Source organism: Panthera pardus, unplaced genomic scaffold (genome assembly GCF_024362965.1).
Source record: "Panthera pardus isolate Hobbes unplaced genomic scaffold, ASM2436296v1 HiC_scaffold_20, whole genome shotgun sequence".
In the NCBI taxonomy this organism is placed as follows: Eukaryota; Metazoa; Chordata; class Mammalia; order Carnivora; family Felidae; genus Panthera; species Panthera pardus.
In genome coordinates, this window is record NW_026526766.1 from 55,682,582 (window position 1) to 55,707,547 (window position 24,966).

Below are 24,966 nucleotides of genomic sequence, written 5' to 3' on the forward strand. Positions count from 1 at the left end.
CTGTCAGCACAGAGCCCGATGCGGGGCTCAAACTCACAAGCTGTGAGATCATGACCTGAGCCGAAGTCGGACGCTTAACTGACTGAGCCACCCAGGCGCCCCTATTCTCCACACTTTAATACGTCATCTTGACAAAAATGGCAATCCTCCCATATCAGTTAAAAATTTCCATTGGTGGGCGCCTGGGTGGCTCAGTCGGTTAAGCGTCCAACTTCGGTTCAGGTCATGATCTCTAAGTTCGTGAGTTCGAGTCCCACATCAGGCTCTATGCTGACAGCTTAGAGCCTGGAGCCCGCTTTGAATTCTGCGTTTCCCTCTCTCTCTGTCTGTCCTCCACTCACGCTCTGTCTCTCTCTCAAAAATAAACAAACATTAAAAAAAAAGAAAAGAAAAAATATCTATTCATTCCTCTTTATCTAAATCTAAACTCCTTATCACAGCATCAAGACTCCTCAATCTGGCCCCAACCTCTCTCTCTAGCTTTACAACCTGCCATGGACCTCATGCTCTAGAAATAATGGCTTATTACTTATTATTCACCCAAAAATCTTCAATGAAATATAATTATTTTGTTTCATGCTCGTGCTGTTCACAAAGCCACAACTACTTCCCCCTCTTTTCTATATGTGGCCAGTACATACTTATCTTTCACGATTCAGTTCAGTTATGTCCTCTCTGAATATTCCCTAAATATCCAGACTGGATAAGTTTTTCTCTTGCAGGTTTCCCAGATACCCCTCTACCCACAACACTAATTTAAAATCTTTGTCTCTCTCCCCCAATTACAACGCCCTCCCAATTCAAAGAGTAGGAGATTTATCTTATTAGTTCTGTAATCCTACCCCAACAGTGGAAAGCTATATAGTAAGCACTTGTAGAAGACACCTTTCAGGAAGTGTGACCAACAATGTTAAGGGGACCACATATCCCTGCATTCAGAGTGGGGCCCTGTTAAGGTGCGTTTGATGTAAGTCCAGATCTCCAGATCAGAGAATTGTCCAGAGGTGGCCTCCTGGCTCAGGGAGAACCAATCCAGAGGCTAGATTTGACTGATCAGATTCTCTCAGGAATGTGAAACTGGTTTGGAGGCATTAGACCAGACTGTCTGGGTGACCACTTTCTACCAAAGCCAGTCCCCGAGAGAAAGGAACAGAAGAGAGACAGCACGGACATCCTTAATTCCTAACAGCTTTCCAATTCTTAGTTCTGTTTCCTTCTGAGATCTAGAGATACTTCCTACTCTTGGGGTTTGCATATTAGCCCTTCCAATAAACATCAGTGGGGGAGCGCCTGGGTGGCTCAGTTGGCTAAGTGTCTGACTTCGACTCAGGTTATGATTTCACAGTTTGTGAGTTCGAGCCCCACGTCGGGCTCTCTGCTGTCAGTGTGCAGAGCCAGAGAGCCTGCTTCGGATCTTCTGTCCCCGTCTCTCTGCCCTTCCCCTGTTCTCTCTCTCTCTCTCAAAAATAAATAAAACATTTAAGAAAAATTAAAAAAAAAAAAAAAAACAACAACCATGAGTGGGTTTCTTACTCTTTTAGAGCAAATGATCTCTAACCAACACAGTCCCTCTCAAATGTTTAATGAAGCAAAATTAACTGCCCACTTATACCTCTGTGTTTTTGTTTTGTGGGACAATGCATCCATAACATGCTACCTTTGAGACCAATGATTCCCTAATTGATTATCACAATCACTTGGGGAGTTTTCTTTTTTAGAAACACTATAAAAGAAAAACAATTCCCAGGCCCTACCCTAAAATGCCTCCAATTTCCAACTCTGGGGCCTGTAAAACTGATTTCTTTTCAAGGATCTCCAGGTGAATCTAATGATTGCCCAGGTTTAATAATCACTGATCTAGATGCTTGCTATTCAAAGGAGCTTGTTGGAACCCAAGAATCTCAAGCCCTGCCCTAGACATATTTAATAAGAATCTGGAGTTTCCCAAGATCTCTAGGTATACTGATGCTTGAGAAGCACTGATGTAGAGAATCTGTTCTGTATACTAAGAGTAATGAATTTGATAAGATACAAGAGTAAACTGACCTGCAATCTGGAAAGATCCAAGTTTCTCTTATGGAATCTGAGGGCAGGCTAAAGATTATTTTAGCCACTGTGTCAGCCCATTCTTTTATCTGTGTGTGTGTGGCCATTCCTGTCTTAATACAGAGGTCCATTTCTGCCATCCAGAAAAGATGTGGAGAAAAGGTTTCAACTATTCATGTCCAAGAAAGTCTTAAGTCCAATGACTCCAGTTTTGAGAAATCTAGATTTGAATTTCAAATTTGTTACCTATTAGCTGTGTGATCTTAGGCAAGTCACTTAACCTTTCTATATTTTGTTTCTCATCTATAAAAATAGAATAAGACCTACCTTTAGGGTTGCTAAAAGATCTAATAAAACATAAAGCATCTAGCACAGGGGTTGGCACATAATTGGTGCTTAACAAGTAACAATTAATAGTGATATACTATTCTAAAAAACATACACTATTTTTTTTAATGTTTATTTATTTTTGAGAGAGAGAATATGAGCCGGGCAGGAGCAGAGAAGATCTGAAACAGGCTCCGTGCTGACAGCAGAGAGCCCAATGTGGGGCTTGAACTCGTGAACTGTGAGATCATGGCCTGAGCTGAAGTCAGACACTTAACCAACTGAGTCACCCAGGTGCCCCAGCAATACACTATTCTAATGTTTGTTTAGTTCTGTATGGTGTAGTTTCATCTACACTTGATGAAAAACATCTGATACAGGGGAAATGAAAAAGTTAATAGCTAAGGACCCAGGAAACCAGGAGTTTACCCCCAACCTCACTCTTGCAGAGGAATGACAAAGCACCATGTGAAGGACAGAAACTTTTTGCTTTTTCAAAGGAAGGGAAAGGGATGTGAGTGAGCTGCCACAGAGTATTTCCCCAAGCTCTCTGACAAGGGGCCAAGGCTTCATGCAGTTCCTGTAACAAATCCCAGAATGGGGCTGCTCCACATTAACCTACTGGGATCCCTGCCAGGAACTAGCAGCATGGCAAGGTAAGTTTGAATCTAAATGGCTCCCTGCAGCTTACATTCTAGAACAGAGGGGCAAAAAATGAAAGCAAAGGCCTTACAATCAGGAAGCTTATAAAATTAGAGAGTATGTCTCTGAATGCATGTATAATACACGTAGATACACACAAATGTGCATACATAGAAAGATGAAGGTAGCTTAATAAAATGAAGGGGCTCACAAAATTTCTAAAATTCCGAAGTGTTTTAGCTGGAGCCTAATGGATAAAGGAAAACAAATCCACATAGATTACACAGATATCAAGATAAATTATACTGAGTCAGACAGAAAAAGCCAACTGGGCAGCCTAAGTCTGCTGAAAGTTGGGTAAATGGAAGACAACCAAAATCAAAGAATCCATTCCTATTCCAAACCAAGAAAGAGTAGGAGCAAGGGAGAGAGTCAAGACCAAGAAGATCAACAGAAAATGGTCAGACAATATGTATCAAAAATTTCAACACACGTAAAGCCTATAATTTCAATTTTAAGAACTTATGCTATGGAAATAATGATTGGTGAATAGTTTTAACTAAAATGTATTAATTTTGGGACACCGGGCTGGCTCAGTTGGTGGAATATATAACTCTTGATCTTGGGGTTGAGAGTTCAAGCCCTATACAGGGTATAGAAATTACTTAAAAAATAAAATCTTTTTTTTTTAAGTATTTTTTTTTTTAAAATTCATTTATTTTGAGAGAGAAAGAAAGAGCATGTGTGCAAATGCAAGCAGGGGTGGGGCAGAAAGAGGAGAGAGAGAGAGAGAGAATCCCAGTCAGGCTCTGCACTGTCAGTGCGGAGTCCAACACAGCGCTCAAACCCACAAACCACAAGATCGTGACCTGAACCGAAACTAAGAGTCGGACGATCAACAGAGCCACTAAATAAAATAAATTTTTAAATAGTGAGACACCATAGGGGATTGGGTATAGCCACACAGTGGACTATTATACAGCTTTTAAGAATGGGCCTGGCTCAGTCAGTAGAGTATGTGATTACTGACCTTGGGTTCATGAGTTCAAGCCCCTTGCTGGGGGTAGAGTTTACTTAAAAAAAAGAAAAAAAAAAAGAGTAGAGAATATTTATTAACATGGAAAGCTGTTCATGCTATGGTATAAAATAAATAAGCTTAAAAAAAAATCTTATTTTTAAGTAATCTCTATACCCAACGTGGGGCTCAAACTTACAACCCTGAGATGAAGGTGCATGCTCTACTGAGTGACCCAGGCAGGCACCTAAATGAATAAGCTTTTAAAAACATAATTCCTGGGGCACCTGAGTGGCTCAGTTGGCTCAGACTCTTTTTTTTTTTTTTAATTTTTTTTTTTAACCTTTATTGATTTTTGAGACAGAGAGAGAGAGAGCATGAATGGGGGAGGTTCAGAGAGAGATGGAGACACAGAATCTGAAACAGGCTCCAGGCTCTGAGCTGTCAGCACAGAGCTCAACGTGGGGCTCGAATTCACGGACTGTGAGATCATGACCTGAGCCGAAGTCAGACGCTCAACCGACTGAGCCACCCAGGCGCCCCTAAGCTCAGACTCTTGATATCGGCTCAGATGATGATCTCGTGGACCTGGGATTGAGCCCCATGATCCTTGGGATTTGTTCTCTTTTCTCTCAAAATAAATAAAAACATGGGACACCTGGGTGGCTTGTTGGTTAAACGTCAGAATTCGGCTCAGGTCATGATCTCACAGTTTGTGGGTTTGAGCCCCACGTCAGGCTCTGTGCTGACAGCTCAGAGCCTGGAGCCTGCTTTAGATTCTGGGTCTCCCTCTCTCTGCCCCTCCCCACTCACACTCTGTCTCTGGCTCTCAAAAATAAATAAAACATTAACATAAATAAATGAATAAATAAATAAATAAAAACATAGTCCCAGTTATCTTAATTTTTTTCTCAACGAACACATATGACTTGCACAATATAAGAAAAGGATCAAGATAATGAGTTGTATTCAAGACTCCAATGATGACCAGGAAAATCAGGCATTCTGTCTAGCCCACCTGTAAAAGCCAGTTCCCTGCCCACCTGCATCCTGTTGCACAGGAGGTTGGGGATACAGCTGAGCTCAATATGCTGCTTGAACAATATCAAGACTCCAGAGCTACAAATATTTCAGACTGTTCAGGACCTAGAAGAGTTGTGACACCAGAAAGCCCAGGTCATTGTTTTAATTCCAAGTATATTAAAGGAGAGATCGTGTGGTTATTTAAAGTAAAAGGACTGGGGAGGCTGGGTGGCTCAGTCGGTTAAGCTTTTGATCCTTGGTTTCAGCTCAGGTCATGATCTCATGGTATGTGAGTACGAGCCCCACACTGGGCTTGACACTGACAGTGTGGGCCTGCTTGGAATTCTCTCTCTCTGCTCTTCTCCTACTCGTGCTCTCTCCCAAAATAAGTAAAAGTTATAAGTAAGTAAGTAAATAAGTAAATAAATAAATAAATAGGACATTTTGGATCCCAATTACAAAAATAATGCATCCTAAATTTATAAAACATAGAAAAGCAGGTATTAGGAAATATAAACCACCACAATCCTATCACTCACTCTCTGTATCTTCTTTCAGGCCCTTTACTACACACTCAGTCACATGCCTACGTATATTTCTTCATTTGTAAAATGTGATGTCACATATTATTTTATATAGTTTTATTTAATACAGCAGTAACAGCTTTCCAAATTAGTTGATATAGTTCTACATATTTCTTAATGCCTATAAGGTAGTTCACCGCATGTGTATACTAGCATTTACTGAATGTATTTCCTATTATTATTTTTTAAAGATTTCTTTTATGTAATCATGCTCTTCCAACTGAGCTAGCAGGCATCCTGCATCTATTATTAAACATTTATGCTGTGTTCAAATTTTCAGTAGTATAAAACACTGCAATGAACATCCTTGTTATCTAAATCCAGGCTCCTATGCTATGCCAAGACCTCTTACTCTCTGAATTGTGACTATAAACTGTTCCTTCAAAAGGTGGCTATGGGCTGACTTGCTAAAATTAGCAATGGTACTTCCTATGGGATCCTGAATTCTGGTATTTTCCCACTAGAATCATGATTTTTGTGGAAGGAGGACATACTAGGATTTATAATTATCCTAGAATTAAGTGACATAATTCTTTGCAAATTTTATATCTAACAAGTTCAATAAACTGATTTTTTTAAAGAGTAATTTATTGGAAGTGTATTCTTTTTAAATTTTTTTTATGGATTTATTTTTAAGTAATCTCTACACCTAATGCGGGGCTCAAACTCACAACCCTGAAATCAACTCTATTTTCAGCTTTTTCTTCCCCTACAGCATTTCTAATTAGTTATAAAGCCATCTATTCAGAATTAACAGGGAGCCTTATCTCTAAACTACTGGAAAGTAGAGAGATTATAGTTACATATTAATTACTTATCTGGTATATTAAAAAATTATAAGCTTTCAATAATAACAGTGTTAAAACAATGATATGACTGCATAATCCTATTTCTCTCACTTTTACTTTCTGAGCATTATAGTACCAAGTCTTAAGGACAATATGGTTGTGTATTTGCCCACTCAGAAGGAAGATTTCTCTCTAGATGTTATTTTGAGTTCGAAAAAAATCCTTATGTGACTCAGAAAGGAAACTCCTTTTGCTATATATCCTACCACTGTATTTTACTTCCTCCACCCAGAAAAGATATATAATACATAACTATGCTGAATTTTTGTCAGTAAACAAGACAAGGAATGAACAAGGCCACTTCCACCATTGTTTTAGACTAAGAAAAAAGAAGATTCATCTAGCTGAAGTAACATTTAAAAAAATAAGTTTATTAACAATATTTTGGGGCGCCTGGGTGGCTCAGTCAGTTGAGTGTCCGACTTCGGCTCAGGTCATGATCTCACGGTCTGTGAGTTTGAGCCCCGCGTCGGGCTCTGTGCTGACAGCTCAGAGCCTGGAGCCTGCTTCAGATTCTGTGTCTCCCTCTCTCTCTGACCCTCCCCCATTCATGCTCTGTCTCTCTCTGTCTCAAAAACTAAGTAAGTACTAAAAAAAAAAAAAAAAGAAAAAAAAACACAACAATATTTTATCAACAATAACGGAAGCAAAAAAAAATGCAAGAAAGATCACTCAGAATCCTCTCTTTTTATCTTTATCAAGTAATCTCTATGCCAACATGGGGCTCAAGCTCATGACACTGAGATCAAGAGTTGCACATTCCACCAACTGAGCCAGCCAGGTGCCCCCTCTCTTTTCAAATCTGTTTTTTCATTTGTCAATGCATAATTGTGTACAGCTATAATAAGCACAGATAGAATTTTGTATCTCATTACATTTAACATATCAAATGCTTTGCATGTTATTAGTCTTCATAATTATGTTAATTTCTGCATAATATCATGCAGATGTGATTTACCATAAATTATTCAAGTATTCTCTTTTTGTTAATATTTAGATAAAATAGCTTGCAATGATTATATCATTAAAAAAGACTTCTCTTCCTATGGATAAATCCCCTAGTCTGAAAATATTAGGTCAAAGGGTATGATATTTTTAGGCTCTTCATTCAATAATTAATATGTACCAGACTTTTGAAATATGATGCCAAATTGCTGTCAAAAAAGGGTTTCAGTGGCAATGTATATATGTACCTGTTTCACCACATCCTTATCAGAACTAGGTATTAATTTGTACACAGAAAAATATTTTGCTTTTATCTGTATTCCTTCTATAATGAAATTAAATATAATTTCCTAATTGTACTTCCTTACATAAATTATTATATAAATATAATAAATACAATAGGGATTATTTATTTATCTATTTATTTTTAGATGATACTTTCTTTCAAGATTTTATTTTCAAGTAATCTCTACACCCAACATGGGCTCGAACCCACAACCCTGAGATCAAGAGTGGCATGCTCCACTGACTGAGCCAGCCAGGTGGCCCTAGATGAATTATTTTAAAATGTCTAAGCTGCTTGGGATGTAACTACCATACAGAAAGAAGCCACTTACAGGGTACAGAAATGCTATTTATCTTAAGCACACCCGAACCTGGCCAAAAATAAACCTAAAGTCTAGGACCAACAAATCACTACTGCCACTTCTTCTTCACTGCCACCATTAATTACATCAACAATTTACTAAACACATGTTTTAGGCACTGTGCTGAATAACATTTTATTTAATTCTGTTCCTGACCCTGCTAGGCAGGTACTACTTTCTCCATTTATTTTAAAGGTGAGAGAAGAAAGGCTTAAGAGAAGGTATTTGAGCTTGTCCATAGGCACAAAGTTAATAAAAAACGGAGCCCAGACTCAACCCACAAATCTTTGAATCTAAATATGCAATACAAAATGACATCATCAAATTTGTTGGTATAAATGTGGATATTCTGGCTCAGTCAAAAGAGCTGGAGACTCTTGATCTTGGGGTTGAGTTTGAGCCCCAAGTTGGGTATAGAGATTACTTAAAAATAAAATCTTAAAAACAAAAAACAAAAAACAAACAAATGTGGATATTCTGACATATGTTTACATATTAATCTGCTAGAAAAGAGACCAAAAACTTGGAAACTAATGTCCTAAGCTAAGATCTGACTTGAAAAAATAATGGGCAAATATCTTGCTTTATCTGTAATTGAGATCAGGAACAGGCAAATCAGAAAAATAATAATTGAAAAAGAAAAGAAAAATAACCATTTGTCAAGGGCTTCCTCAAAGTGCAGAAATAACATCTAATTATACCCTACTGGCTGCTGAACAGATATTAACCAAGATGCCTACAAGGACATTCTTCCAGATCCATCAACTATAATGTCCCACTTACGCCCTGATCATAGTTTAGAAAATACAGGGAGGATTCAAACAACTGATCTAGATTTAATAAGGTAGCAAAAAAATTATTGCTACATAGCATAAAGTCTAATCCAGTGATTCACGTAACAATTGCCTGAGAGCTTGTTTAAAATGCCAATTCCTCAGGTACCTGGCTGGCTCAGTTGGTAGAGCATATGACTCTTGATCTCGGGGTTATGAGTTCAAGCCCCATGCTGGGTATAGAGATTACTTAAAAAAAAAAAAAAAAAAATAGGGGCACCTGGTTGGCTCGGTCAGAAGAGTATGCAACTCTTGAATTCGGGGTCATGAGTTTGAGCCTCACACTGAGTGTGGAGAGTACTGAGAAAAAATAAATGAACTTGAAAATAAATAAATAGATGTAAATAAATTTTAAAAAATACTAATAAAATGTCAATTCCTAGGTTTCACTGAGGGAAATCCTGAATCCATACTGGAGCAGGGACAAGGAAACTGCATTTTTAGCACACACCTCAAGTGACTGTGATGCAGCTGGTTTCTGGGTCATGCCTGAGAAACAAAGGCCTAAGTATCAGAAATCAAATATGCATCAATTTAAAACAAGAAAACTGGGGGCGCCTGGGTGGCTCAGTCAGTTAAGGGTCTGACTTCAGCTCAGGTCATGATCTCACAGTCCGTGAGTTGGAGCCCTGCCTCAAGTTCTGTGCTGACAGCTCAGAGAGCCTGGAGCCTGCTTTGGATTCTGTGTCTCCCTCTCTCTCTGCCCCACCCCACTCATGCTCTGTCTCTCTCTGTCTCAAAAATAAATAAAAACATTAAAAAAAATTTTTAAAACAAGTAAACTGACAAAGGAAGTCATGCTTAGCTCATGGAACTTTTTTATTCCTTTGGTGATATGATAGCCGTTCAAGTGATTGGCCTTGGGGGTAGGGAGGACAAGCTTCGGAAGGGTTCAAGGAAAGTAGGAACCAACTGAAATAACTAGACTGTTCTATTATTATTATTTTAGTTTATTTATTTATTTTGTGAGAGGAGAAAGAGAGAGAATCTCAAGCAGGCTCTGCCCTACCAGCGCAGAGTCCGATATGGGTCTTAAACTCACAAACCGTGAAATCATTACCCAAGCCAAAGTTGGACGCTTAACCAACTAAGCCACCTGGGCACCTCTAGACTGTTTTATTATTAACTTTCCTCCGGTAGTTGGCCTATCAGGCACCTCCCAGCAAACCTCTGCTCTCAGCAACTCAGGTTTCCTCATCCTCCAAGGCTATAGAGCTATAGGAACAGGCTCTAAATATATCAGGGATCATACTGCATGTGACTCAATTGTCTAGATGAGAAAGGTGATTAACAAGATTATTCATTATTAAAGGCTAGCATGAGGGGCGTTGGGGTGGCTCAGTCAGTTGAACAACTGACTTTGGCTCAGGTCATGATCTCGCAGTTGAGTTCGAGCCCCATGTCTGGCTCTGTGCCAAAAGCTCAGAGCCTGGATCTTGGTTCAGATTCTGTGTCTCCCTCTCTCTCTGACCCTCCTCCACTGGCACTCTGTTTCTCTCCCTCAAAAATAAATAAATGTTTAGAAAAAGAAAAAAAAAAAAGGCTAGCATGAACCAAAGGAAAAAAAAATTATTCAAGGGAGATTCAGTTAGCCAACCCTCCAGCGAATGTGTCACAGTCTCTTTCCCCATAGTTTCTGCCCTGCATCAGCCAAATGGGTTTATTAGGGACCCTCAACATTTCTTGTACTTTCTTGATTTGGCTACAGAACACACACCTCTGCTTCCTCCCCATTAGCTGAAGCCCCTTCCTCCTTTGGGAAATCCTCCCTGAACACCCTATAAATTACTTCCTCTTTGGAGCACTGGGGGTGCAGGGTAGAGAGGGTTGGGAGCACTGCTGGAATATACAGAGTAGAAACCAGGAATGTGAAATATTCTGTAAAATATGAGATAAAGTCTCAGACAACAAAGAAACCACCAAAAACACCATCAACATTCTTGTTGAGAAAAACTGCCCTAAAATTCTTGAACCCCTCCACAGGACTGCTGGTCGGGCCCTAACATTCTTGACCATTAATTTTCTCACAAACAGAAGGTGATCCACAGTCTGCAATGCACTACACAAAACAGGATTCCTGAGTCCCACACCTATGTTAATCCAAGAAAGGCCTTCCCAGACATGAAGACAAGTCAGAAAAGGGCAGGAAAAAAACAACTCTAGCACCTTCACATGTAAGGGGCATAAACATATTTCTACTGTTCCTCTTCCTAAAGCCTCCTAACATCAATTAACTCTATATGAAACCTTAGAATCTGAGGCATTTCCACAAGGATTTCCCGTGTAGAAACACTTCCATACATGTGCCCCAGCAGATGAACTTGCCAACATAACAATTCTATCATTTCCACATCTAAAGTCTTCCTCTAGGGGCGCCTGGGTGGCTCAGTGGGTTAAGCGTCTGACTTCAGCTCAGGTCATGATCTTGGGGTTCATGAGTTCGAGCCCCATGTCAGGCTCTGTGCTGACAGCTCAGAGGCTGGAGCTGCCTCAGATTCTCTGTCTCTGTCTCTCTCTCTCTCTGCCCCTCCCTGTTCATGTTCTGCCTCTCTCTGTCAAAAAATAAATAATAAAACATAAATAATAAAATCTTCCTCTAAGAGTCAAATATTCTGAAAATAACATAAAGACTAATTCTGGAATAAATCTGAACATTTCTTACTAGGCAGAGAATAACCATGTCATTTTAAAAATGGCTAATTTACAGATTACTATCCTATGAAACAAAACTGTAGGATACAGATAAGAATGCTGTACACCTGGTTGGGCCCAAGAAATTCTGCAAGCATTTATAAGTACCTTCTAGGGGTAACTGGCTGGCTCATTCAGTTGTAGGTTTGAGCCCCATGTTGGGTGTAAAAATTACTTTAAAATAAAATCTTTAAAAAAGTAAAAAATTAAGATAAAAGTATCTTCTAAAAGGGTATAATCCTTTTGGGGAAATAAAATAGTAAAATGAAGGAGCATGAATTAAAGATCTGGTCAAAGCAAAACTCCCACACTTCACCATATTTTGTTTTCCTGTGTCTCAAATTGGATCTCATATTCTGCTTTTATTTCAGGAATCTGCATATGTAAACTCAGTGAAAACATTACAGCTATTTTCTCAACCCTGGTGCTTACCAGTCCTCCCCATCCCCAAAATTAGGCTCCTCAAAGTTCTTCTTCCTCCCATCTGACAGCAAATCGCAGCCTAAACTCATTTTGTCTGCTTCATTATGATCCACCAAGTCTATCTGGGAAGTCAGCAGTATACCCTTGACCATTACTTTGGGAAATGGTGAGAAAAAGAAAGCAGCCCTGATATGTAGGGAGTGAGCCTGGTACTATCAGCTAGGCCTTGGTGTCTGGGTGAAAATAATTTCACAGGAAATTTTCCTGTGAAAGTCCCATTTCCTTAAGCCTTCCCACAAATCAGTCTTCTAAGTCCCTTCTAACACCCTCTTACTGAGAGGCTCCTTGGTTCCCTTTGGTGTAGGTTCTCTGTAACTGCAATAAGCAATTTTATCTACTATGCTAAGTCCCTGATAGTCTTAAATACCTCAAACTCTGCATACATTATCACTCTATTACTCTCCTCCTCTTCAAACCATCCCCTCTCAAAATACCTTTTTTTTCTTTTTAAAAAAATTTTATTTAAGTAATCTCTGCACCCAATGTGGGGCTTGAACTCACGACCCCAAGATCAAGATTTGCATGCTCTTCTGACTGAGCCAACCAGGTGCTCCAAAATATCCCCCTTCTTGAATTTTTTTGGTACTCTCCTAGTTCTCCTCTGACCTCCCTGGTCTCCTTGTAGCAGTTCCTGCTCCATAAATGTAGACATTCTCCAAGGTTCTATCTTTAGCCACCCTTTCAATATCAGTGGCTCTTACCCATTTTTGGCTCATAGTACTCCCTTTGAAAATCTCATGAAAACTATGGCCTTGTCTCCACACCACCTTCCCCACATCATGCCCAGAAAAGACACATATAATGAAATTTTCGCAATTTTCGGCAAGGTTTATGGAAGTTAAGAGTGCCTTTTTGGGGCACCTGGGTGGCTCAGTAGGTTAAGCATCCGACTCTTGATTTTTGGCTCAGGTCATGATTTCCCAGTGGTGAGATCAAGGCCCCCTCATTCAGCAGCCCCAACTCCTGAGCATGGGGCCTACTTGGGATTCTCTCTCTCTTTCTCTGCCCCTCCCCTGTTTGCATGCACACTCTCTTTCTCAAAATAAACAGACATTAAAAAAAAAAAAGTGTCTTCTTTACCCTCTCTCCCATGGTAGTATGCAAATTTTTTTAAAGTTTATTTATTTTGAGAGACAGAGTGGGCGAGTGTAGAAGGGGGAGAGGGAGGGAGGGAGGGAGGGAGGAGGGGAAGGAGAGAGAATCCCAAGTAGGTTCTGCGCCATCAGCACGGAGCCTGATGTGGGGCTTGAACCCACAAACTGTGAGATGATGACCTGAAGTCAGACGCTTAACCAACTGAGCCACCCAGGCACCCCAGTAGTGCACGAATTTCAATAATCCCTTATATATAGATGACTATCCCCCAAATCACTAACTTCAATCTTTACCCCTCTTTTATTACTTTTTTAAGGTTTTGGTTTTTTTTTTAAATGTTTATTTATTTTTGAGAGAGAGAGAGTACGGGAAGGGGCAGAGAGAGAAAGGCAGACAAAGAATCCGAAGCAGACTCTGCACTGACAGGAGTGCCTGATGTGGGACTCGAACTCATGAACCATGAAATCATGACCTGAGCCAAAGTCAGTCATATAACCAAATGAGCCACCCAGGTACTCTCCTTTACCCCTCTTTTAAATTTCAGCTAAGTGAAAATATAAAACTAAACTCATTTTTTCTTCAAATCTGTTCAGTACTTCTGCCATCCTTCTAGTTACCCAGGTTCAAGACATCAGTATCAATTTTGACTTAATCCTCTGGATTATATCTGAGCATGTCACCATCTACAGATGGTACCATTAAGATCTTTTTTTTTTTTAAAGTAGGTTCTATGCCCAAACGTGGGGCTCAAATTCACAACCCCAAGATCAAGATTGGCAGCTCAGAGCCTGGAGCCTATTTCAGATTCTGCTTTTCTCTCTGTCTTTCCCCAGCTCACGCTCTCTCTCTCTCAAAAATAAACAAACATAGGGGCGCCTGGGTGGCTCAGTCAGTTAAGCGGCCGACTTCGGCTCGGGTCATGATCTTGCGGTCCGTGAGTTCGAGCCCCGCGTCAGGCTCTGTGCTGACAGCTCAGAGCCTGGAGCCTGTTTCGGATTCTGTGTCTCCCTCTCTCTCTGACCCTCCCACATTCATGCTCTGTCTCTCTCTGTCTCAAAAATAAGTAAACATTAAAAAAAATTTTTTTTTTAAATAAATAAACAAACATTAAAAAACAATTAATAAATCCTGGCTCCGCTGATCAAGCCACCCATTCGCCCTCTTTTAAAAAAATTTTTTTTAACGTTTATTCATTTTTGAGAGACAGAGAAAGACAGAGCATGAGCGGGGAAGGGGCAGAGAGAGAGGGAGACACAGAATCTGAAGCAGGCTCCAGACTCTGAGCTGTCAGCACAGAGCCCGACGCGAGGCTCGAACTCATGAACTGCGAGATCATGACCCGAGCTGAAGTCGGACGCTCAACCGACTGAGCCACCCAGGCGCCCCTCACCCTCTTAAGATGTATTCTATCTGTCTCCTTCTCACTCTCTCCCTGCCACTGTCCTGCTTTTGGCCCTCATTACCTCTCATTTATAGTATAGCACTAGCATCCTGTAACTACTTTCCCTTAAAGTAGTACTCCAACCATGTCATTCCCTGTTTCAAATCCTTGGGTCTTGTCTCTCCACTCCCCAACAAATAAAATCTTAACTTGACACTTCATGGCTTCCATAATTTGATCCTAATGAACCTTTCCAACCTTAATCTCATAATTCTCTTTCAGACACCTAAAGCTCTTGTCACACCAGACTCTCGATAATCTTCACAAATGGTTAACACTCTTCCCCATAAAAATCCAGATTTCCAGTTTCTCCTTAAAAGGAAAAATTAACAATAGGTTCAAATTCCTGCATGGCAGGGGGCCTGGGTGGCTCAGTTAAGTGTCTGGCTCAGGTCATGCTCTCACAGTTCGGTTCGGGAGTTTGAGCTGTGCATCAGGTTCTCTGCTATCAACACAGAGCCCACTTTGGATCCTGGGTCTCCCTCTCCCTCTGCCCCTCCCCTGCTTGCACTGTCTCTCTCAAAAATAATAAACATCAAAACAAAAAAAAAATTCTTGGGGCACCTGAGTGGCTCAGTTAGTTAAGCTTCTGACTTTGGCTCAGGTCATGATCTCACGGTTCATGGGTTCGAGCCCCACGTCAGGCTCTGTGTTGGCAGCTCAGAGCCTGGAGCCTGCTTCAGATTCTGCCTCTCTCTCTGTCCTTCCCCAGCTCATGCTCTCTCTCTCTCTCAAAAATAAACAAACATTAAAAAACAATTAAAAAATCCTGGGTGGCTGAGTTGGTTGGGAGTCTCTTAGTTTGGCTTGGGTCATGATCTCACAGTTCTTGGGTTTGAGCCCCATGCTGGGCTCTGTGCTGGTAGCACGGAGCCTGCTTGGGATTCTCTCTTTCCCTCTCTATCTGCTCCTCCCCCACTTGTGTTGTTTCTGTCTCTCTCAAAATAAATAAACTTAAAGAAAAAAAAAAAAAAATTCCTGCATGGCAAAAACTGGCTAGAGCCAAGAATGCCTTCTCTGGCTCTCTGCAGTCCCTGCTACTTTTTACTGTCTTGTGCCTCACAAGCTTCTCTAAATTAGCTTTTGTGTCTGGCTCTGTACACAATTTGACTTTGTAATCCTAAACCAGGAAAATATACCTACCCAACCTGATTTCCAGACCCATGTTCCAATTAAGGTTATACTACCCCTTTTTCTCTAAGTAAAGAAAAAACAAGACCAGGGGTGCCTGGGTGGCTGAGCCGGTTAAACGTCTGGCTCTTGCTTTCAGCTCAGGTCATGATCTCGAGGTTTCGAGATTAGAGCTCCACATTGGGTTCTGCGCTGACAGCATGGAGCCTGCTTGGGATTCTCTCTCCCCACCCCACCCTCCCACTTGCTCTGTCTCTGTCTCTCTCAAAATAAATAAATAAAAAAAAAAAAAAAAGAAAAGAAAGACAGAAAAAAAATATGACCATACTGGGGCACCTGGGTGGCTCAGTTGGTTGAACACCTGAGTCTTGATTTCTTCTCAGGTCATGATCTTGCAGTTTGTGAATTTGAGCTCCACATTGGGCTCTGAGCTGACCGCATGGGCCCTGCTTGGGATTCTCTCTCTTTCTGCCCCTCCCACAAGTATGTGCACTCTCTCGCTCTCCCTCGAGATAAGTAAGTAAACTTAAAAATATATATGACCATACTAATGTTATTAATGATTAAGACATACGTTGACCATTCTTGTAGTTATGCTTAATAGGCCCAGAGAATTCTGGGGCTTAAGTGACTGCCCCTAGTTTGAGTGTTAGCCCATAGCATAGCAGAATTCCCACCTCAGGAATCAAGCTACAGAAAGACATAGAATATATCTGATTTTTTTTCCATAATGAATGACCTAATGCCTCAGCAGAAGTTTCAATACTATTGCCCCAAGCTAGTTAACTGGGAAACGATAGGGCTTTTTAGCATTTGTGTATATTCAGTTAAATGCTAATGATACCAACAGTACCCAAGACAAAAACAGCTTCTAACCAGCAGACACATTAATTAATAGGTTATTTTAAGATATAAATGATTGTGGTATACTTTTCCTACTTGATACATTTAAATTGCTTCACTGTAGCAAAATTTCAATACACCAAAACTTACTATTGAGAATCCAACACAAACTCTTCTTCCCCCAAATCTTGGCATATTTTCCAAAGATTGTTTAATTTTCCTTTCTTTCAAACTGAGTGGAGTCCCAAGGAATGCAAACAGCATTGGAAAAAGCTTTGCATTCATTATCACCACAAATATATATACATATTTTTTAGAGATAGGTGTACTCACAAGTGGGGTGGGGGAGGGGGGGTAGGGAAAAACAGAGAGAGAGAGAGAGAGAGAGAGAGAGAGAGAGAGAGAGAGAATATCCCAAGCAGGTTCCATGTCCATCATGGAGCCTGATGCACGGCTGGATCCCACAACCCCAGGATCACAACCTGAGAAGAAACCAAGAGTTGGGTGCTCACCCACTGAGCCACACAGCTGCCCGGACCACTACTATTTTTGCATAAGGAAGATATTGCTAACAAGTGTTTCCCAAGATGTGCACAGCCACATTCTCAGCACTGTATATTACCACTCCCATTTTATAGATGGGAAAACAAAGGCACACAAGAGAATCATTTGCCAAATGTCACAAAGTTAAGAGCAGTGTTTCTGGTTCCCTCCTTCGGTTCTGGAAGCTAAACAAAGAACAACATAAACTATATAAAGAAAATAGGCCCTCATTTAAACACCTTAGGTTATGAGGACACAGGAAGTCAGAAAGAGGTAGGTATTAAGAGTAGATTAGGGGCTCCTGGGTGGCTCAGTTAAACTTGTGACTTCATCTCAGGTCGTGATCTCATGGTTTGTGACTTTGAGCCCCGCATCAGGCTCTCTGCTGACGACAGCTCAGAGCCTGGAGCTTGCTTCAGATTCTGTGTCTCCCTCTCACTGCTCTCTTACCCTCCCCCGCTCGCACTATTGTGTGTGTCTCTCTCAAAAATAAAAATTAAAAAAAAAAAAAGTAAATTATTACTTTACATTATTCAAACCTTCAAAATAGAGGCAATAAATTCAAGAAAAAGACTATTATTAACTTAGTTCAGAATTCAGCAACATTTGCCAGGCAAAACAGTATGATGATGTACATGGAGAGCAGAATGAATTCCTCCAAATGGGGAAACTCTTTTTCTACTCCAAGTCACAATGACAGTGCTCTTAAACCATGCGTGGGGGCATGAGAAACTAGGAAAAGGAAGTTTTGTCTTTCCACAACTACTTAGGTTTTTTTTTTTTTTAAGTTTATTTATTTTGAGAGAGAGAGCACCTGCCCATGTGCACAAGTGGGGGGGGGGGGGAGGGGCGAAGAGAGAGACTCCCAAGCAGGCTCCATGATGTCAACCCAGAACCTAACCTGGGGCTCGATCCCATGAATCCTGAGATTATGACCTGAGCTGAGATCAACAGTATGATGCTTATGTGACTGAGCCACCCAGGTGCCCTACCACTACTTAGTTTTGAAAGGCTTCTGTATGACGAGCAGCAACCCTCAACAGAAGAGGAAATGTCAGTTTGGCCCCAACCTCCAAGATATTATTTCCTTCCTTAAAACTCTTGTTTAAATCTTTGCCTATGTCCTTTATAAACAAACACTTCTAGCACTTAACACTTTCTTGATCTAGAAGGATATTCTCTCTTTCAATCAATCTGTGCTTCTGCCTAAGGAAAATTTACCCAGCCATTATGACATTACTTGTCTAATCACTCAGGGTGAGGTGAAAACAGAGAGAGCAGCTGGGCCTACATCCCATCTTTTCTCATGCTTCCTTTGGAATCATTTCCCACCTCCAGGCCCTGCCTCTTACCGTTCCTCTGAAATCATGCTATTTGTGTCCTTCTGTTCCAATCATATTGTAATATCCAATCATGGATTGACCTATTTTACCTATGCCTGTAATTGTGCTTATTATATAGATTACCGACATATTTCTCCTTTCATTCACTTATAACTATTTTCTAAGTCATTCTGTGTAAGAACACTTTCCTACTTATATAATAATTTTTCTCTCTTTTGAATCCTCTTCAGGAGGCTACTTTACAAAGAGCAAACATTTATATCCTGAAATATACCACCAAACACACATTCTCTGCCCTTTCTTAAAAGAAATACATCTTTAGATTCTACTCCCTAAAAAGTAATGCTCGCTTTATCTTGAGCCAAGTGCTAGTTAATTTTTTTTTAATATTATTTATTTTTGAGAGAGAGAGAGAACGTGTGTTGAGTGAGTGCATGAGCAAGGTAGAGGCAGAGAAAGGGGAACAGAGAATCCAAAGCAGGCTTCTCGCTGACACCAGAGAGCTCGATGTGGGGCTCGAACCACAAACCATGAGATCATGACTTGAGCCCAAGTTGGACACTTAACCGACTGAGCCACCCACACATCCTTAAATATTTTTATACATGCCTTTAGTCTAGCAGGTAAGACCTAAGTTTCCACTATTATGTATCCCAAATGATGCCCTCCCTGAGCATCATTCTTTCCTAAATCTTTCCTCTGCATTCTCTGACTTAAAAAGCAAGACAAAAAGATGAGGCCAAAAAAAGCAGTGGAACAACTGTACATATGGCAAGAGGCCTAAAGAAACAGGCTCCTCTGAAGATTTATCAGGAAAGAAATGAGGAAGTGGCAAAAGGGACAGAAAGAGAGGCGGAAGTTATCAACAGATAGGAGGGAATGGAAAGCAGAGTAAGGCAATATCCTTCCAAAAGAAACTGATGAGGAAAGTGAGCAGTGAGAGGTTCTAGAGCAGGACATAGGGTAAGGTTCACTTACCCCAGACACTTACCGTGTTGCATTTGGTGCCACACACCACTTGCCTATGATTCAGCCACTGAGATGCAAACACTTTATTAAGGGTTCCAAGATGAAACTCTCTCTCCCTCAGGAGACTGGGAAGTTGCTGTGCTGCATAGCCATGCAACACTCGAGAATAGTTGGTTTCATTCTGAAGCCTGACTTCTCGGTTCTTCAGGTAGTACACTAAGGATCTCTTCACCGGGGGGAGTCTTTTCCTTTTGTGAAGTGAGTGATCCCAGCCAAACTGTGTAAAGCAACATTAGAAATTAGGGCTTTGGCTACCTTCGTTCAGAAGGACAGATCCTCCTGTATCAGAGAAATCACCAAGAACTCATCCTGCAGGATTCACATACAACAGAATAGGTAACTCAATACAGAAAAGTCCAATTTAATTCTTCCAACATTGAAAAGATACTGCTCATAGTCAAACCTATGAGAAACAAGAGCTGAAAGACAAGGGAATGGAAGCAGAAAAGAGGTCAAAAGGTTTACTAGGCCTTTTAGGAGTGAAGGATTCAAATCCCCTAAAGCTATACTTGACAGGGAAGGGAATGAGGGGCCGCATAATTACTATACCGACCTGGGCTGCATCTCTACCCGGTCCCCTTCTCTCTCTCAGTCTGTACTCCCCGCGGAGCATGGAGAGTGCAACTAGGGCCAGACTGGGGTCCTACACCTTCCAGGGATGCACTATCAAAGACTTCCTCCCTGTCCCGCGCTCCAGGCGGTTGAAGAATTCGAAAGATCAAACACTAACGGGGTAGGAGGCACGGGAAATCAGAGTCCGAATACGCGTCCAACAAGGTCTTCTCCTTCAAAGAGGGAGGTATAGGAATGATACCTGAGAAGTGCTGTTTTTTACAAAGGTCCAGGAGCCAAAAACCCCATGTTGGGGCTTGAGGTAGCCGGAGGGAGAGAGAATCTTTCCTATATAAAGGTCGCAATCATCTCTGCCCCCCCCCCCCCCCCGGAGGTGGACTTCACTCTCCCTCCGCGTACCTTCTGGGAGGTTTTGTTCCTGATTCCACTCGACGTCGGTTTCCCTTCCTCCAAAGCCAAGATTCTAGTTTCCCCTCAAGCCCCACTCCCGGCTGTAGGCCTTCTGAGGAGTATACCCTGTTTCCAAGTTTCCCTTCAGTGTGTCATCTCTCTGTCCTTTCTGCTCTCCTATGAATTCCTGGGGGCCCAGCCCTTACCGTACTGGCTGGGCCACGCTCTTGCCCCACCTCTGATTACAAACCTTGGTCCCGGGTTCCGGTTCCCTTATCTCAGGACTCTATCCCCCTTTGGGTGCTTCGGCGATATAACCCGAGTCCTGGCCTCTCAGCCCTCACCTGCGGGCACTGAGCGTCGCTCCCAGCTCCTGGCGAGGCAGGCGCTTTCCGCTTCCTGCTAACTGCTTTCCGGGCCATAGTGGGCAGCGCCGCAGCGGCCCCGCAGCCACATGGGGCGGGGGTAGCGAGGGTTAGCAAGACGGCGGGTCATATACTGGGCCCCGGGGCCACGCACTTTAAAGCGCCTGGCCCGGAAAATGGCCCGGACCCAGGGAGGCAGGCAGAAGGGAAAGGAGGGAGGGAGGACCGGGGCCGGGAAAGGGAAAGGGAAAGGGAAGGGGTTAGGGAAAGAAGGAACGAGAAGCTTTCAGACGGACAAGTCTGAAAGGACGGCGAGCGGCTGGAACCAAAACACCCCCTCCCCTTCGCCCTCGCTCCGTCACCCTTGCGCAGCCGCACTTCGCTGCACGTCGCCACGGAGACGCCGCCTGGCCTTCAGGGGTGGGGTTTAGGGTCTGCAAGTGGTAAATTCGCGGCTGTCGTTTTGCTGCCGCCCGCGCATTTTCAACGGTCGTCGGAGTGCCGCTGGAAGTAGAAGACCAGGGGTCAAAGCAATCTGCGTTCTGGCCGCTGACCTTGGACCCCCGCCTACTCATCCGCAGGCACCCGGAAGTGAAGACAACTAACCCGGCTCGGAGAAGGAATCCCTCCCAGCACACGCCTTTCCTGGGCAGCCACCACTGGTTATCTCCTTTTGAGCGCCGCACTTTCCCCGAACCTATCACAAACGGAGCTCCAGCACCAAGGGCTGGACTCTGTGCGAGGAGGCAGGACCTCCTTCCCCCACCCTCGTAAGGTGGAGTCCGGCCGGCGTGCCCAGACTTTCCTTCTTTAGAGTACCTGCCCTGCCCGGCGCAGCCACCCCAAGCCGCTCCCTGGTCCTCTGCCCGCCTTCCCACCCCTGGAGAGTCCTAAGGCTCCGTTCTCCACTCAGTCTCCTGATTCCCTGCTGTCCACCTCTCCCGACTCTCCTGCCCAAGCTGCAACAGCTCCTCAGTCACCTTTCCCTCAGCTACGACCTCGCCTCCCTTTCGACTCCCACGACCTGCGGGCCACAGGGTCTTTGTGCTTTATGAAATAGGCCTCACGCCTTAATTTATGTTTCTTATGTCTCCTAAATTGAGGACAGGAACAGGGGACTGCCATTGCCTGCCTCTCCCTCTGGGCCCTGGTTGCATCTCAATGAAGGCATATTGGGTGAAATTCTGAACTACAGAGTATAGTGGCCATTTTGCTTGTCAGTTAGAGAAGGGGGCTTCTTCAGGATCACCCTTGCCTCCATTTTCAGAAGATGCTGTAGGAATTTGAGTGCTGGTTCCGCTTTTCCTCAGGTAAAGAAACCCTTTGAGGAAGCAGGATGCTCTTGCTTGGGGTTGACTGGCTTCGGGCTGTAGTGCCCAGTTACCTGCTGGTCGCTTCAGGCTTCATACCTCCAGGGAGCTCTGTTGACCCATCTAAGGTTCTGCCTACAAGATTTAGATTTGTTTTCCAAGCCAAAACAGACCAGATTGAGACAGAGTCCTCTGCCATCCCAAGTGGGCACTGCCACTAATCTCTAGTGCCACCTTGGGAAAGGCAGCCCCATCTTACTTGGTCAGGCCTATCCCTTCAGAGACATGAACAGGGTGAATGGGTCAGAAGTGGTTCAGCTTTCTTTTTGAGCCTCTTGCTGCAGTTCTGTCTTGCCTCACAATGCCCTTGGTGACCCAGGAGCCCATTGGGCAAGAGTCTGGAATTCCTTTGAGAATCTAGGCTCATGCTGGGCTGCACTTGGTTCCTGGTATCCTCTGCCCATGTCAAAGGCTGTAGGCTTATCCTCAGAGTTGGTGCACTTCATTTTGACATCCCAGGAACTATCGCCAAATGTACCTCCCAGCAGAGCTCACAATTTCTGTGGAATAAAGATTCACCTTGAAGTTTAAAAGTCCACAGTTGCTTTTAAAAGACTGACGACAACGGGGCATGTGGGTGGCTTGCTGCTGTCACCACAGAGCCTGTTTCAGATCCTCTGTCCCCCTCTTCCTCTGCCCCTCCCCTGCTTGTGCTGTCTCTCCCAAAATAAATAAACTTAAAAAATAAATAAAGACTGATGATACCAAGGATTAGTGAGGTAGAATAACTGGAACTCTCATACATTGCTAGTGGGCACATAAATTGGTACAATTTGGAAAAAATCTATGGTAGTACCTACTATGGCTAAGTATGTGTACCTTATGATCCAGAACTACTTCTGGTTATATCAACAGAAATGAGTGTTTACGTCCACCAAAAGGCATGAGAGTACTCAGTTTTATTCATAACAGCCATAAATGGAAAATAGTTCAAATGTCAATCGATGAAAATAGTTCAAATGCCAATTGATAGATAAATTGGGGGTTCCTGTGACCTCCTAATCAGGGTTCATAATTTGTTATAATACTTCATGGAACTCAGGAAAATAAATATATTGCCAGCTTATTATAAAGGATATTATAAAAGAAACAAATGAAGGGCTAAATGAAGATGGACAGGGAGTGAGGTCTGCAAGAGTCCTGAACACAGGAGCTTCTGTCCCTGTGGAGCTTGGGGTACACTACCCTCATGGTATGTGGATATATTCACCAACTTGGAGGCTAATCCAAACCCCATAGTTTAGGGTTTATATGGAGGTTCCATTATGAAGGGATGATTGATTAAATCATTAACCTTGATTCAATCCACATTTCTCCTCCCCTTCTCAGAGGTTAGGGGATGAGGCTGAAAGTTCCATACTCATAATTACATGGTTGGTTCCTCTGGCAACCAACCCCCATCCTGAAGCTATCTAAGGAATCATCTTGAGTCACCTCATTAATATAAACTCAGGTATGGTTGAGAGGGACTTATTAAAAATGACAAATGATGTGCTTCTACCATTATGACTTAGAAAATTACAAGAGTTTTAGGAGCTCTTGTGCCAGGAATCAGGACAAAGACCAAATACATATTATATTACAATCTCATATAATAGGAGTCAGAGTAGTCATTACTCTTGGTGGTTACTAACTGTGAAGAGAACCCAGGGAGGTTTCTGGTGTGCAAGAAATTTATATAAGTATATAAACATATATGTCTTTTTAAGATTTTATTTTTGAGTAATCTCTACACCCAATGTGGGGCTTGAACCTATAACCCCAAGATTAAGAGTCGCATGCTCCACCCACTGAGCCAGCCAGGTGCTCTGGAAACTTCTATATCTTGATCTTGGTGATGATTATAACAGTGTACACATATGTAAAATTTCAACAAGGTGTACATTCAAGATTTATGCAGTTTAGGGGTGCCTGGGTGGCTCAGTTGGTTAAGTGACCAGCTTCGGCTCAGGTCATGATCTCACAGTCTGTGGATTCAAGCCCTGTGTCAACCTCCGGGCTGACAGCTCAGAGCCTGGAGCTGCTTTGGATTCGGTACCTCCCCCTCTCTTTGCCCCTTCCCCACTCATGCTTGCTCTCTCTTGCTCACTCTCTCTCAAAAATGAGTAAACATTAAAAAAAGATTTATGCCGTTTATATTAAGTATACCTCAATATAAAGATATAAGTGCTCAAAATTTTTTCACCTGGTTTCTTCCCTTGTACTTTTTAAGACAATCAGGCTAGGAAGAAGGAAAATTTAAAAACTACAATCTGGGGGTCGCCTGATTTTGGCTCAGGTCATGAGGTTGCAGTTTCGTGGGTTCAAGCCTGCTGTCAGGCTCTTCGCTGACAGCACAGAGCCTGATTGGAATTCTCCCTCTCTCTGCTCCTGCCCCACTCGTGCTCTCTCTGTCTCTCTCAAAATAAATAGACTCACACACACACACACACACACACACACACACACACACACACACACAAACTATCTGGGGCTCCTGGATGACTCAGTTGGTTAAGTGTCCAACTTTTGGGGCACCTGGCTGGCTCAGCTGGTGGAGCGTTTGACTCTTGATTTTGGCTCGGGTCATGATCTCATGGTTCGTGGGTTCGAGCCCTGCGTCGGGCTTTGTGCTGACAGTGTGGAGCCTGCTTAGGATATTCTCTCTCTCTCTCTCTCTCTCTCTCTGCCCCTTCCCCACTCGTATGTACATGCACATTCTCTCTCAAATAAGTAAAAATTTAAGAAATAAAATAAAAAAATAAAAGCCACAACCCTAG

At 42.4% G+C, this 24,966-nt stretch overlaps 2 protein-coding genes across 2 annotated transcripts in view; both read right to left on the reverse strand.

Annotated features, from left to right (window-relative positions):
• DCAF12 (DDB1 and CUL4 associated factor 12) overlaps positions 1 to 21,092 on the reverse strand; it is a 38,205-nt gene extending 17,113 nt beyond the window's left edge. Inside the window, exons 1-2 of the mRNA XM_019424138.2 lie at positions 20,817 to 21,092; positions 19,472 to 19,726 (exon numbers count right to left, since the gene is read on the reverse strand). Of these exons, the coding sequence (XP_019279683.1) occupies positions 19,472 to 19,726; positions 20,817 to 20,894 (333 nt within the window). The 5' untranslated portion in view covers positions 20,895 to 21,092. The remainder of the gene's footprint in view (positions 1 to 19,471; positions 19,727 to 20,816) is intronic.
• A 5-nt stretch (positions 21,093 to 21,097) lies between these two features.
• Positions 21,098 to 22,653, reverse strand: LOC128778593 (uncharacterized). Its single transcript, XM_053908006.1, has 2 exons — positions 22,587 to 22,653; positions 21,098 to 21,717 (listed from the first exon to the last, which is right to left on the reverse strand). The coding sequence occupies exons 1-2, from the start codon at positions 22,651 to 22,653 to the stop codon at positions 21,098 to 21,100; spliced, it is 687 nt and encodes a 228-aa protein (XP_053763981.1).
• Between the last annotated feature and the right edge of the window lie 2,313 nt (positions 22,654 to 24,966).

Bases quoted from the DNA above. Each gene is read 5' to 3' on its own strand.
- LOC128778593 (XM_053908006.1), bottom strand. From the start codon at position 22,653: ATGAAGTGCACCAACTCTGAGGATAAGCCTACAGCCTTTGACATGGGC. The intron at 21,718-22,586 runs GTGCAGCCCAGC...AGGACTCTCCAG, and splicing joins CAGAGGATACCAGGAACCAA to GGGTGGGAAGGCGGGCAGAG.